We start from the raw sequence: 14,400 nt of genomic DNA, 5'->3' as shown, positions 1-14,400 counted from the left end.
TCTTGCAGAAGAATGCTATGAAAGATTCTCTCTCCCTTTTCTTTCCTATTTGGATTTCTAGCTCCCTTTAGGAAACATTACTTTTTCTCTCTTCAGAATGCAAAAAGTCCAAAAAGAATCTAGAACTCAGGGTTCAAAGTTATGTAATCAGTTCCATGACACAACAGAAAACGTTCCATTTTGCAGAAACCAGGTCAGTTTGTAAGCAAAGAGACAGCTGAAGATATTGCCACTGTCGCATACAATCGTTCACTTAAGCTATCTATGCCAGGTAAATGTTTTGAGGCTGAGACTTGCACTTCAGATGTGCAACCGATTATTTCACATATTGTCTGCATCTAAGAAGTGTTCTCAAAGTCAGACAGGAAAAACTGCTGTATATTTTGGGAAAGCCAGATCCTTTTCGGGTAGAAGAAGGATGCATGTCTTTAATTGTACACTGCTTTTTATGCTGCACTGTTCTTTTATGGGATTCTTGCACCATGTTCTGCACTGCAATGGTGTCAGCTGAGAGGTGAATTGGCTGTTAAACTTGTACTATGCTGGTGTCTAAGTGAGCAGGCTCACCTGTAGCAGGGATAGGCTTCACAGGTTCACTAGTTTCTGCTTCCCCCAAACGTGGAGATCACAGGTGGTAATCAATACATGTTTGATATTCATACTTTTTTTCCCCGGTAAAACATGATGCTTTTTATATAACAAAAAAGGGTGGCTCCTTCATGTGTTAAAAGCAGTGGATAAATACTCAACAAGCACAGAATGGCAGGACATTGTGACCCTGTTGGAGATGTTAATATAAAAAATGGAGTAGACATAATGTGGAAAATCTATCATGGTGAGGATATTTGCAACTTTTAATTGTGTCAAAACATGAATTATATCAATCTCACCACTGAGGACTTTCTCATAGATGAACTGATAAATCATTAAAGCAACTGGGATTCACATTATAGTGAATGGTGTCCATGATGCATAGGAAAATTCAAAGTAAGGGGCGTGATGCAGAGTCAACCTTCCTGAAAGTACCATCTGAGGAGTATGTGCCATTCATAAGATCAGATATGGAGCACGTAGAATTTCCCAAGATATATTAAGGATCCACCTGAGTTAGACTTGGCATTGGGTGTGGGTTTTGTGAAGATGGATCAATTGTATATCTGTACACCACAGAACTTGGAAAAGAATGTGTACTAGTTCCTGACGATTCTGCTCATAGAATATGCCTACAACGCTTTAAATGACCAAGGCTCTATCCTGCTATCAGAACGATCAGGCCAAATGCAAATTTTCTGGGTGAAACCTGGTCTCATTTTGAGAGCCAAGCTTGATTTAGCAGGAGAAAGGTTAGGTTAAGGTTGACATTTTCACGTAGAGTATCATGCTAGAGAGGATAAGGTCGATGGGAATTTTGACCTTGATCCAAGGTGGATAAGATACAGTCTTTCAAGGATTGAAGGCCTACGGTGCCAGGAGTACTTACCAGCATGGATTGCAATTCTCCACTCGATGAAACATTGAGAAAAAAGTGTAGCAGGCATTATATGCTTCTCTTTTGGGTTAAATGCATAAGTATTATTTGTGCAACTTGGATTTGGCAACATCTCAAGTAGTGTGGAGGCAAACTGTTGACTTTCATTATGAATGCTGTATTGGTGCATTAAATAATACACTTAACCTTGTTTTTGCGGTGAGGTACTGTTATTGTAATGGCTTGTATTAGGCTGGGTGCTTCGCTCCTGGTGTGAGGACAGTTTAATATGTCCATGACGTTTCCAAAAAAGTATTTTAGTGTGTGCATTGCGGCGGGAAATAGGATTTGCTAAAGATACTCTCTTTTTCTTGTGCTGTCATGATATAGGTGCCATGTTTGTGCAAGAACACAAAGCTTTCGTTTCAACTTCCAATTTACATTGACCAAGGTAATCTCCACAATTCTAGTTTCTTTGTCAACATTACCTCTAGGTTTGATGTTGTTCAGCTAGAGTTGGCACATTCTACAAAGTCAGGCACCCTTTTCCTTGGTGGTGCATGCAGGGACTTAGAGGTCGAATAGAAGAAGACCGTGTGGCAAGTCAAATTTTGATTAAGGTGAGGTGCCATTTAATGAGTTAAAATGGCAATTTAGAGGAGTGAATTTTAAACCTGTAGAGAACTCCATCATAGTTACTTGATGGGTTGCATATCTGAAGCAGATTAGCAGATTATCAAATTCTCAAGAAAAAAAGCTTTTCTTCAGGGTTTATTTGATTTAAGGAGGATTTTGGTTCTCCAAAATTTGAATTCCTTAGTGGTGAAAAAACTTCAGATAATTGCTGTTGGAAAAAGTGATGAACTATGGACTTAGCTCATGAATTTTCCTTTGGGTAATTTTGGGTTAGGATTAATAAAGAGGTAAAAAAGATGGTAGGTAGACCTTAGGTTCTAGGTTAGGACATCCATGATGTTATGTCATGGACAGGGTTTAAGGATTCTGAAGCCACATGATGTGGCAAGCCCCCACATACATCCATCATGAATGAAAGGGATGGTTGCCACATGGCACCATTCCATTGGTCTATCTCTTGTGGCCTTGCCACACATGTCACAGGCAGTCATTCATCATCTCACTCACTCTAGGGCAGCCAATGAGATGCTAACATTGCATTTAGTGCATGTGTTTGATGCATTCTGATTGGGCACACTATGTCAGTGTGCACATGGGTGGGCCTGAAGCCCTTCCTTCTACGGAAGGCACTAGGAAGCTTCTATCTCCTCACTTGCACACCTCGTCTATTAGGATTTGCCATATTTGGGGTATTGAGCATTTGCAGCTGAGTTGCTGCACACACAATTGTATGCTTTCATTCTAGCTAGTGTTGACATTTCAGTTTGCAGCAATTCACGTGTGTGCGCACATCAATTCCTATCTGTGTGTGGAGGGCACCGTGTTAGGAAATGGAGTCAAGATGAGTCAGTTTGGTGTATTCTATTGTGAGTTCTAGTCTAGTGTGTCCTATGGATGCCACGTGTCACATTGGGAGTTATCTATGCATTGGTGTTCATATGTGTGTGTGCTCTATATAAGAGTTGTACCTGTCTAGTGTCAAATCAATCAAGTATCAAGCTACAAGCTCTTTGGTCTACATGTGAGTACTTTCATTTGTTTATTGCTCAATCATTTCATTTCCATTTCATTATGTCTTTCTTTGAATATCATTCTCTCTCTCCCTAGCCTACCCTTTGTTGGGATATGTGTGATCAAGGGCTTGCTAGGTGCATGTGTGCATCCACTAGTAGTCATATGGTTGTGTGTGTGTGTGTAGAAGAGGCACACTTAGTGCCATAGGCCATGACACAGGTGATATGTAATGCAAAGGCCCCCACATGGGGTGGTGCCTATGATTGTGGAGTTACCTCCTTTGATGTAGGAGAGGTGCCATTGATTTAGGCCTCCCTCTCTCCCATTCTATAAAAGAGAAAGAAAGAAAGAAAGATATATTAACGGCCACCGGAGACCTCGTGGGCCTATGGGACAAAGTGCACTCAGTGGGCTAGAGCAAAGGGTACGCTAGGACCCTTGCTGAGTACTAATCTATGCTATAGAATCATAATCATAATCATATCATATCATATCATATCAATCAATCTATCTAGGCGCTAAGACGAAACTGAAGCCTGGTACAGTGATGGCTCTCTGGTGGGCTGCGAAAATATCTCGTATCTGCGTTTGTCGAGCTGTCTCGTGCTGCGGTGGGGGACGCGGTCTCCTCGCTCTCTGGACTCTCTAGGCTATGTCTAGAGTGATCCCTTGTCTCTGTCGGTCTCCTCTGAGGAAGGCTGTGATAGGTCAGACCTCAATAGAGTGTGCTCTGGGGGCTCTCTGTCACACATGTGGCCTCTGCGTCCCTCTCTCGGTGGTACTGCGTCGGCTGCATCTCATATCAGCTAGCTCCTCTACCTCCACTATGTCCGGGGGTTGACTCAAATGTATGGAAGTCTGTGACGTGCCGCTATGTCCGATCATCCTCTATGTCCTGTAGTGGTCTAACCACTCCCTGCTGCTCTCTGATCTGTCGTAGAAGCGCCTCCCTGTGTCGCCGCATCTCCATCAGATAGAGTCCGATACAGACTTGGTCATGGAAATGGATCAGTCGTGACAAAGGACGGAAGCCATTCCCCTCTAGGTAGAGGTAGTGGTAGCGTCCTCGAATCTCGTAGTAGGCTGGGCAAACACAAAGAAAATGCTCCTCGGTCTCAACGGCCCCCAACGTACATAGCGTGCAGATCCGTTGCTCTCTAGGTATACCCGCTGCTTTTCCTACCTCAACCCTCAGCTGATGGGATGAAACCCGCATCTGACCAATGGCAATCTTCAGTGCGTGAGATACTCCTCTATCCTCGAGATACTGGGGTCTGATAATGAATCCCTCCTCTCATACTCTTAGGAAGTGGTCGCGGTAGAACTGGGTCTTGGTGGGGAGTTCCTGGTCCTCCCTCCAAGTTTGGGATGTGTGAAGGTGGAGGAGGTGTAACCGTATAATACGGTTGATCTCATCTCGCAGGATCAACTCAAGAGGTGTATCCATGCTGTATTGAAAGGATGGAAGCCTATCCATCTGGATACCGTGCCTGGCAAGCCATGTAGATATGCATGCATACCATGTGTCTGCCCCACTCTCTGCGAGTCGTCTGGATGACTCTAGGGCCAACCTCGGAAGTCTCCAATGGGGTAAGTCCCACACCCTGTGGATGAAAGTCACTATCTGAAAGATGGCATCAACTTGGAGAGGTGTCATGGCGAACTCTACTTGTACTATCTCATGTGGAACTGAGGGCTTACATCGGATCATCCTGGATCCCATCGTCACCTGTAGTCGCTCGAAGCTCCTCCAATCTGTCCTTGGGAGATCGCACCCCCAGAAAGGTGCTGCATACATGACAGTCGGTTGCACTAGTGTGTCGAAAAGCCAGCCCTTCGTTGGTGGATCCTGGAAGTGCGCTGGAAACATTGCCGCTCTAGCCTAGCCAAAGCACTACACCCTTGTGTGAGTCGTGCTTGGGCTGCATGCTTCATCGTGAAGATGGGTCCTGTGAAGACTGCTCTTAAATATGTGTATGACTGCACTATCTCCACTGGTTCACCACGATAGGTGAAAGTGAGTCGGTTAGTCACTGCTCGTGAGGTGTTGAAGACCATAACCTTAGTTTTCCCAAGGTTGACAGTCAGATCTCTCTCTGTGCAAAACACCTCTAAAGCCTCCAGATCTCTTTGTAATCCCTGCGCTGAAGAGGATATAAGGACTATATCATGAGCATATAATAGTATCTGTATGAGAAGATCCCCTAGTGATGAGCCCTCGCCACCTCGGCGATCTATGAAAGATGTGATCTCATCAATGTAGAGTCCAAAACGAGTCGGTGAGAGAGGGCATCCCTGCTTCACCCCAATGGTGCTCTCGACCCAATCTGATAGGCCACCTGGGGCACGGACCCTGCCTCTGACTGACTCATATAAGCTCATCACACCCCAAATCAGCATTTCTGGTATCTGCATCTCTTGTAGTCTCCTGATCATGCAGGATAGTGGAACAGTGTCGAGGGCCTTTCGAAAGTCTACGAAGCATGTGTAGACTTTCTGATGTCTGGACCTCACCTCCTCAATGATACCCCTCAAAGTGAAAATGTGGTCTAGAGTAGAGTGCTGCCTCCTGAATCTTGCCTGCCCTAGTGCTCGTCCTCTTGCCTCTGTATGACCGCTGATCTCTCTCTCTAGTACCGATCCATAGATCTTGGCGAGTGTGTGGCCAATCATGAGGGTACGATAGTTCCCGGTGTCCATGGGGTCTCTTGCTTTGTGTATCGGTATGATAGTAGTGGTGCTCCACGTTGGTGGGAAGCCATGGCAAACTGCAAGGTTAAACATATGTGCAAGGATTGGTGCTAGGACGTCCTGCCCATGTGCGAAGTGCTCTTTCCGAAGGCCTTCGTGATCCTGTGCTTTCCGGTTGTGGAGCCGGCGAAGTGCAGCCCGCACATTCTGCGTAGTGAATAGATGACAAGTAGTGGGCCTGGGGATAGTGGACATATCTGGCGGTGTTTGCCTCGGGACATCATATAAGGAGCATGCATAAGTGTGCCACACGCCCGGATCGGTTATGGGGATGGGTGGCTTTCCCTCCATGAGGAATCCCCACCCAGTGGTTGGGTCTCCTCCACGGAATGATCTAATGATCTCATCCATCCTATGTGTGAGGAAAGGCTCGTCTCTTGCGGCGTGTCAGCCGTTGAAAGATCCTATGTGCCTCGTGTGGCGTCAACTGACCCAAGACTCGCTCCCATGTGAGGTGGGCTCGCATTTCTTTGCACTCATCATCAAACCAGGGGTTTTGAGGCATCTCCCATCTCGTACACGTGAAGATTGGCTCGTAGCAAAGGATCTGGTGGCAGCATCCTGTATCACTGTGACTAGGGTAGCTGAGGCATGGGTGAGGTCTAGATCAGCCTCCAATAAGGCCGGAAGCTCTCTGGCTAAGTGACACACACACACTGGATTCAGGGCACGGTCAAAGTGAATCTGGGTACGGGTAGCGGTAGGGACTCTCCCTGTGCCTGGTGTAGTAGCAAGAACATCGAAGGCCAGATATGAGTGGTCAGCACCAAGTGGGGGGGGGGGATGGTGAGGTCATGTATCCGTGAGACAAAAGCCAGTGGGCCCAGTAAGTAGTCCACTGTGCTAGTCCTGCCTCCATGTGGGAAGCATGTGAATCCCTCAGATGATGGCCATCTTTGAAGGTCATTGTAGATGATGAGGTCGTGGACAGCTCCCAACTGAAGTAGGTGTCCCCCGTATGTTGTCACATGTAAGTATCTGCAGAGAGTCTCTGAATCCCAAGTTCTACTGCATCTAACTCTGGCATCATGTGGGGATCTCTCTCATATGTGAAGTCAAGTAAGCGCATTGAAATCCCCCAAAAGGAGGGTGTCCCCCTGTCTGGAGAACTCTATGATATCCTCATGTATCGTCTCATAAGGGCTGTGCCCCTCTGTAGTGACATCATGGGCATATGATGACGTGTGTGGGGGGAAATAGCATACTGCAATGAAGATAGGTCGGGCATCTAGTGGCTACACTCGTATCCACATGTGACGTGCATGTTCCTCTCTCCGTACCACAGATATGAGTGGTCTCAAGTGTGTTTTGAAAAGGACAGCTACTCCTCCAGAGCTTCGCACCCCACTATCTCTCCTCATTTCTTTCCTATGAGCAGACTCCCAGGTGTACCCTGTCACTGTGGGCAGCCCTCTCTCTGGGCTCTCATGTGTCTCAATGTAGAAGATGATGCCTGTGCCTGTGTATGTCTCCGAGAAGCCACTTGGGTCGGACCAAAGTGTGCCATTACAGTTCCATACAGCCATACTCAGCTTGTTTTGTGCACTCTTCTCCCGGCTCTGGCACTGTCATAGTTCACCCTCTTCCTTCTCCCCTTCTCCCTTGTCACCTCTGTCAACTCTTTCTCGAAAGGCCTCACCATTGGCTGTCCAACCCCAGTGAAGCTCTAATAGAGCATGTAGGCTGACGAAGATCGAAAAATACCAGCAAGTGGTAGATGACAGTTTGTGGTGCTCTGACACATCCCAGCACTCCTGAAACCCCTGATCTGCAAAATAACCACACACAACATCAGAACTGAGCAGGCTGCTCACCACCCAACCGTGACATCTACGGGATGTGATCCCGAATCAGAAGATGTCCCCTCCGAGCCACGAGCTGAGCTACTGGCACAAACTCCCAATCAGATCCCAACCAGCCTGGTGTCCCATACCACCAGGTGGTGCTGTGAAGCCCTGGATCTGCCACTGGGCCTTGGGCTACGCTAAGATGCAGGCGCGCGTCCGCGACACAATCCAGGATCAGACCTAGCACCTGGGAACGAGACTTGCTCCCAACTGCACACTGAGAACTGAACCCCCTGGGCCTCTTTTATAGACTCGGGCCCCGGCGCCAAAAATAGCGAAGACCTATAAATAGTTCATACCCTTGCCACTCAACCCGAGAATCAAGCCTGCCTAGCTCTAAGCCTCCCTAGGCTAACCTGAGCTAGTTCTGTGTACCTAGTACACGTTAGATACCGATCCGTGCACATGACATACTCCCCCTCCTCTAAGAACTCACTCCTGAGTTCGGTAAGAAATCGGGAAATGTTCTTTGGAGGTTTTGTAATGTCTCCCATGTTGCATCCTCCTCAACACGATCCTTCCACTTAATCTTGTATTCCGTGATAGTACGATTTCGAATCTGTCTTTCACGGAATTCAAGAATAGATTCAGGTTCGTGAGGAATAAAAGTTAAATCTGTAACTTCTATAATCTCATGAGGAGAAACAATTTGATCATCTGCACCCAATACTTCTTTCAGTCTACTGACATGAAAGACTGGATGTACTTTAACATCAGGAGGCAATTCTAGTCGATATGCAACTGGTCCAATTCTTTTAATGACCTTGAATGGGCCACAATATCTGGGGGATAATTTCGGAACCAAACCAGTACTTAGGCTCTTGGATTCCTTAGGAATTCTCAAATATACCATCGTTCCTTCAGAGAACTCTCTAGGTGAACGATGTCTATTAGCATAAAATCTGTGCCGATCTTGGGCACTTCTAATAGACTCCTTGGCAAACTGCAACATTTCCTGCATGTCTTGCAAGAAGTTCTTAGCAGCATCATTTTGAATCCCTTTTAATCCAACCATAACTGGTGACTTAGGTTGAAACCCGTACATAAGCATAAAAGGACTATAACCTGTACTAGAATGCTTTGCACTGTTGTAAGCAAATTCAATCATGGGTAGATAATCTTCCCATGAAGACTGTCTCTTAGATACATATGCCCGAAGCATGTCTTCAACCAACTGGTTGACCTTCTCTGTACTGCCATCGGATTGTGCATGATCCGAGGAACTCATACTTAGAGTAGTTTCCAACTTCTCAAATACAAGTGTCCAGAAGTTACTTGTAAACTTTGAGTCCCTGTCACTGACTATGTCAGATGGCAAACCATACAGCTTGAACAAGTGGTCCACAAACTCGTGAGCCAGCTGAACAGCTGAAATAGTTGTTCTTGTAGGTAAGAATCTAGCCATTTTTGTCAAACGGTCAACTATGACCCAAATAGAGTCATGACCCTTGCGCGTTCGAGGCAAACCAGTAATAAAATCCATGGAAATACTTTCCCACTTATTACCTGGAATCTGTAATGGCTGTAATAAGCCCGCGCTCCTAAGGCGTTCAGCCTTAGTAACCTGACAAACTCGGCAACCTACCACATAGTTCTCTACGAATGCACGCATCTTAGGCCAATAAAAGGTATGCTTCACAAGAGACAGAGTCCTATGTATACCTGGATGTCCCGCACTAGGAGCATCATGACACTCCCAGAGAATCTTGGATTTAAGGTCCAGAACATCAGGCACACAAATCTTTTCATTCCGGAACAGCAAGCCGTTCCTAATCATCCACTGACCTCCCGCCGCCTGTAGCCTAGGTGGCACAATCCCTGAGTCCTGGTCAACCATGGAGCTCCCATCCTGGACTCTCTGCCAATAAGAACTGAAATGACTATCAGTTGCGTATAGCCCTCTCAAGGATTGAAATAGGTCTGAGGATATTTCCGTAAATGACAAAGCATTTACAAACTTAACTCGACTTAAGGCATCCGCCACACTATTCAACGAACCCTTACGATAACGTATTTCGAAATCAAAATCCTGCATTAGCTCTGCCCATCTTGCTTTCCTTCCTCTCAATTCTGATCCATCACACACATACTTGATTGACTGGTGATCAGTCAATACAAGGAACTTTGAACCATACAAGTAGTGTCTCCAAACCTTGAGAGCATACACTACCGCATAAAGTTCCTTCTCGAGTGTGGGCCAACGGTACTGAGTGTCGTCTAGCTTCTTACTCTCAAAAGCTACAGGTCTGCCCTCTTGGAATAGAGCTGCCCCAATCGCATAATCACTCGCATCGGCCTCTAAAACATAAGGCCAGGTAGGATCGGGTAATGCAAGAACGGGTGCTTCCTTGATAGATAACTTCAAGGTTTCAAAAGCCTTGTTCATTGCATCATTCCAAGGGATCGGCTGAGTAGACCTGCGTCCACGACCTTTCAATATGTTGGTCAAGGGTACCGTGATTTGTGAATAATCACGGACTGACTTCCGAAGAAATACCGTAAATCCTAGGAAAGAGCGAAGTTGTTTCACAGTCTGAGGGATAGGCCATTCTAAAACCTTCTGGATACGATCCAGATCAATGCTAATACCTTCAGAAGAAATCTTGTGTCCTAAGTAAATGATCTCCTTCATAAAGAAGTCACATTTACTCATCTTGGCATAAAGCTTATGCTGTCTTAGAACAAGTAAGACAACCCGGAGGTGTCCTATATGATCCTCAAGCGTTTTACTATATACCAAGATATCATCTAAGAACACTACAACAAATTTGCCCAGATAATCTCTGAACAAATCGTTCATCATCTGCTGAAAAGTAGCAGGAGCATTGGTCAAACCAAAAGGTAATACGAGGAACTCGTAATGACCATACCTAGTCCGGAATGCGGTCCTATCTATGTGTTTAGCATAGATACGGATTTGGTGATAACCCGTACGCAAATCAATCTTAGTGAAATACTTCGCTCCGGCCAAACGGTCTATCAAATCATCAGAACGAGGTAAAGGATAGCGGTTCTTAATTGTAACTTTATTTAATCGTTTATAATCTATACACATCCTCCAGGAAGAATCCTTCTTCTTTCTTAAGAGGACAGGTGCACCCCAAGGAGATTTACTTGGGCGGATATAGCCCATATTCAGGTAATCCTGAAGCTGGATAGCTAACTCATCCTCCTCTACCTGGCTCATCCTATACGGTGGTACACTGATAGGTTGAGCCCCTGGGACTAAGTCTATGCGATGATCTACTGCCCTTTCTGGAGGTAACCCTTCCGGCAGTTGAGCTGGGAATACGTCCTTAAAATTATCTAACAACGTTCTCAATTCTCGGTGTTCAAACACACTTAATTCATTTTTGTTAATTACCGAAACAATAAATGAAGAAAGTGGAATCAAAACACACTGATAGACATCATAATGAGAAGTGTTCAATATATTCCGAAGCTGCATCGCAGATACAATAGGCCCCTGAGAAGGGATAATCTTATCACACTGAATACAAAATTGGGTGCCTTTGTCTTCAAAAGAAAGGGTATGCTCCGTCCATCCGATCTGGATATTGTGGGTTTTAAACCACTCTATCCCGATCAGCAAGTCTACATGCTCTAAATGCATAACATAACATGTGAGAGCTCCCGTGTAGGCTTGAATCCGGATGGGAAGCGCTTCAACCTTGCGATCCCAAAACTGCTTCCCGGCTGGTAGTTGCACCTCGTAGGTGTGGTCGCTAGGTACTGTGGACAGCCCCATCTTCTGCACAAATTTGTAATTAACAAAATTGTGAGAGCTGCCCGGATCAAAGAGAATGTGAACCTGTTGGTCCCTAACTGCTCCATAAACTCGGAAAAGATCATGGGAACCAAACAACGAAGTATTAAAGGTACAATTGCAAGAAAGGGGGCAGGTAATGACATTTACTGAAATACCTGTCATCGTAACCTGGTTGGCTCCCTTGGCTGCGGTACGCTGACCTGCCTGGAGCTTCGGTCCTAGCACCAATCTCTGGTTCTTCCGCTTAGGACACTCATTCTTCGTGTGGCCCCGCTCCTCGCAATAAAAACACCGGCCCTCTTTCTTGAGCCTGAGAGTGCGAAGGAAACGGGCCTTACCATTCTTCGCAGGAGTTAAGCTTTTCCTGGAGGCGTTGTCCGTAGACTTCGTCTCCCCAATACCAGTCGCATGCTGAAAGAACTTGCGTTTGTTCTTTCCGCTGGTCTCGGTAACTGTGGTTGTCTTGATACCGGCCATGGTATCATCATATATACGCGCATATGTCATGGCTTCCTGCAATGTTGTGCACTTGTTATTCTTAATCTGTAACTTATAGGAGTCTGGCAAACCATCCACGAAAAAACCTAACAAGGTTACAGGATCCATTTTGGTGGCCCTGGTTTGCAGATCCCTAAATCTCTGAAGATACACTTCAAAAGTTAAATTCAACTTTGACATATCGAGGGCTTTGAGCTTGCCGACGATATCGTAGTCATCTTCCTTCTTCAGGATCTCCTTCCTGAAGATACCCTCAAATTCTGTCCAAGTGTCAGGCTTAGGCTGGAGTTCTTTCCACCAAAGCAAGGCTTTACCTGACATAAACCCTGCTGCTAGCTGAATCTTTTTCTCGTCTGGATAGGGGTGAAATTGGAAGTGAACTTGCCACTTGTGGAGCCAAGTGTCAACCACCTCCTTTGTTCTTGATTTCTGGTCACCTGGAAAGGGATCCGGAGTGATATTCGGGCCTAGCACGGAGGCCATGGCATCCACATGCGTGAGTGCCTGAACCGTGCTAGCCAGAAGAGTCAAGGTAGCTTGTATCCCTTGGAGTTGCTGTGTCAACCCCGATTGATTAGCGTTGACCTGCTCAAATTTACCATCTAGAGCAGTCGTGAACTCACTGAAGGCTTTCTTAGTGATCAGGTCGTCATAGAGACCCTGATCATCCTCTCCCACTGGAGTGTAATCTAATTCCTGCTCTCCCATAGTGAACTCGGGATTCGGAGCATCAGACATGGCTGAATACTAACTCGATTACAGGCTGAGAGAAATAAATAACTGAAACGGAGCACGGAGGGAGATGGAGTAGAAGAAAACCGTCCCAGATAAATCTGACAGAAAGGATGCTGAAATCTGGAAGATCACGAGCCCTGGTGCCTCCCCGAATCTGCAACCGGATGCGCAGTCAACGATAGAGGCTGTACGGACTGCTGACGTGGCCTGTACGGCTGCTGACGCAGTCCGTACGGTGGCTGCAGGTGCAGGCGCAGAGCAGCTGCAGGTACAGAAGCAAGCGAAACAGTCCGTACAGGCTGTACGGCTGGCGCTGTGACTGTACGGACTGGTACGGAACTTTGGGAGCTGTGCAGGGCGGACGCAAGCAAGGGCTGCAGCAGAGAAGCTGTCGAAACTGGGCGCAGGCTGAAGGGCGAGGCGGGCTGGCACAGATCTCAAGGTAAGATCTCGAAACTGGGGCTGCTTGTGGGTTGCCTAGCACCCAGCCCCCACCTATATAGGGTGCAGGGCGGCCTAATTTGGAAGCTAGGCCTCCAAAGAAGGCTGAGCCCCTCCAGCTTTGGAGGGGTGCTTTTACGAAAAAAGCACCTGAGCCCCTCCAACTTTGGAGGGGTGCTTTTTTCGCAAAAAGCACCTTCCTCCTGCCCTGCTTCCTGCGCAGGCTGCACGCAGCCCTAGGCGCAGGCTGTTCGCAGCCTGTTGCGCAGGCTGTCCTGCCCCTACAGCCCCGCCTAACTGCGTCCTTTCTACTCCCCGCATACTCTACTCCCAGGCTGTCAATTTCCTGCCCTACTCTCCTTCCTTTCTGCTCTCCTACTCCTCCCTCAGACTTCTCTCTGTAGCCTTCAGAATTTTCGATTCAATTTCACTCCTCTTCTTCCTCCTTTTCCAGATATTTCCTCACCCCTTCTACCCCAGGTAGACAGCAAAAACGCAGCAGGTAATCTCGAATTTTAGGGCATACCTGGAAGAGAAATCCGTCAAATTTCTCGTATCAGAAGTTCCTACCTCAGGAGTTGGCTCTGATACCAACTGACACATCCCAGCACTCCTGAAACCCCTGATCTGCAAAATAACCACACACAACATCAGAACTGAGCAGGCTGCTCACCACCCAACCGTGACATCTACGGGATGTGATCCCGAATCAGAAGATGTCCCCTCCGAGCCACGAGCTGAGCTACTGGCACGAACTCCCAATCAGATCCCAACCAGCCTGGTGTCCCATACCACCAGGTGGCACTGTGAAGCCCTGGATCTGCCACTGGGCCTTGGGCTACGCTAAGATGCAGGCGCGCGTCCGCGACACAATCCAGGATCAGACCTAGCACCTGGGAACGAGACTTGCTCCCAACTGCACACTGAGAACTGAACCCCCTGGGCCTCTTTTATAGACTCGGGCCCCGGCGCCAAAAATAGCGAAGACCTATAAATAGTTCATACCCTTGCCACTCAACCCGAGAATCAAGCCTGCCTAGCTCTAAGCCTCCCCAGGCTAACCTGAGCTAGTTCTGTGTACCTAGTACACGTCAGATACCGATCCGTGCACATGACATGCTCAGGGGTCCACCTCTGGGTAGAACCGTGTCTACTAGATGGTGGCACACTGAACCCATTCTTGTGTATCAGTTTTTGACCATTCGCTTGGAGCATTCTATAATGCATGATCTTCTACTGTT

At 46.9% G+C, this 14,400-nt stretch overlaps 1 protein-coding gene across 1 annotated transcript in view; it reads left to right on the top strand.

Moving 5' to 3' along the window:
• Positions 1-14,400, top strand: part of LOC147887300 (Nucleotidylyl transferase superfamily protein) — a 68,372-nt gene that overhangs the window by 4,871 nt on the left and 49,101 nt on the right. Inside the window, exons 3-6 of the mRNA XM_087394443.1 lie at positions 187-271; positions 562-631; positions 1,859-1,919; positions 2,035-2,088. Coding sequence (XP_087250569.1) covers positions 187-271; positions 562-631; positions 1,859-1,919; positions 2,035-2,088 — 270 coding nt within the window. The remainder of the gene's footprint in view (positions 1-186; positions 272-561; positions 632-1,858; positions 1,920-2,034; positions 2,089-14,400) is intronic.

This window comes from Dipteris shenzhenensis, chromosome 23 (assembly GCF_047967505.1).
Source record: "Dipteris shenzhenensis isolate YYH24624 ecotype China chromosome 23, Dip_SZ_1.0, whole genome shotgun sequence".
In the NCBI taxonomy this organism is placed as follows: Eukaryota; Viridiplantae; Streptophyta; class Polypodiopsida; order Gleicheniales; family Dipteridaceae; genus Dipteris; species Dipteris shenzhenensis.
Note: the sequence above shows the minus strand (reverse complement) of the source record. Positions and strands in the feature narration are given on the sequence as shown.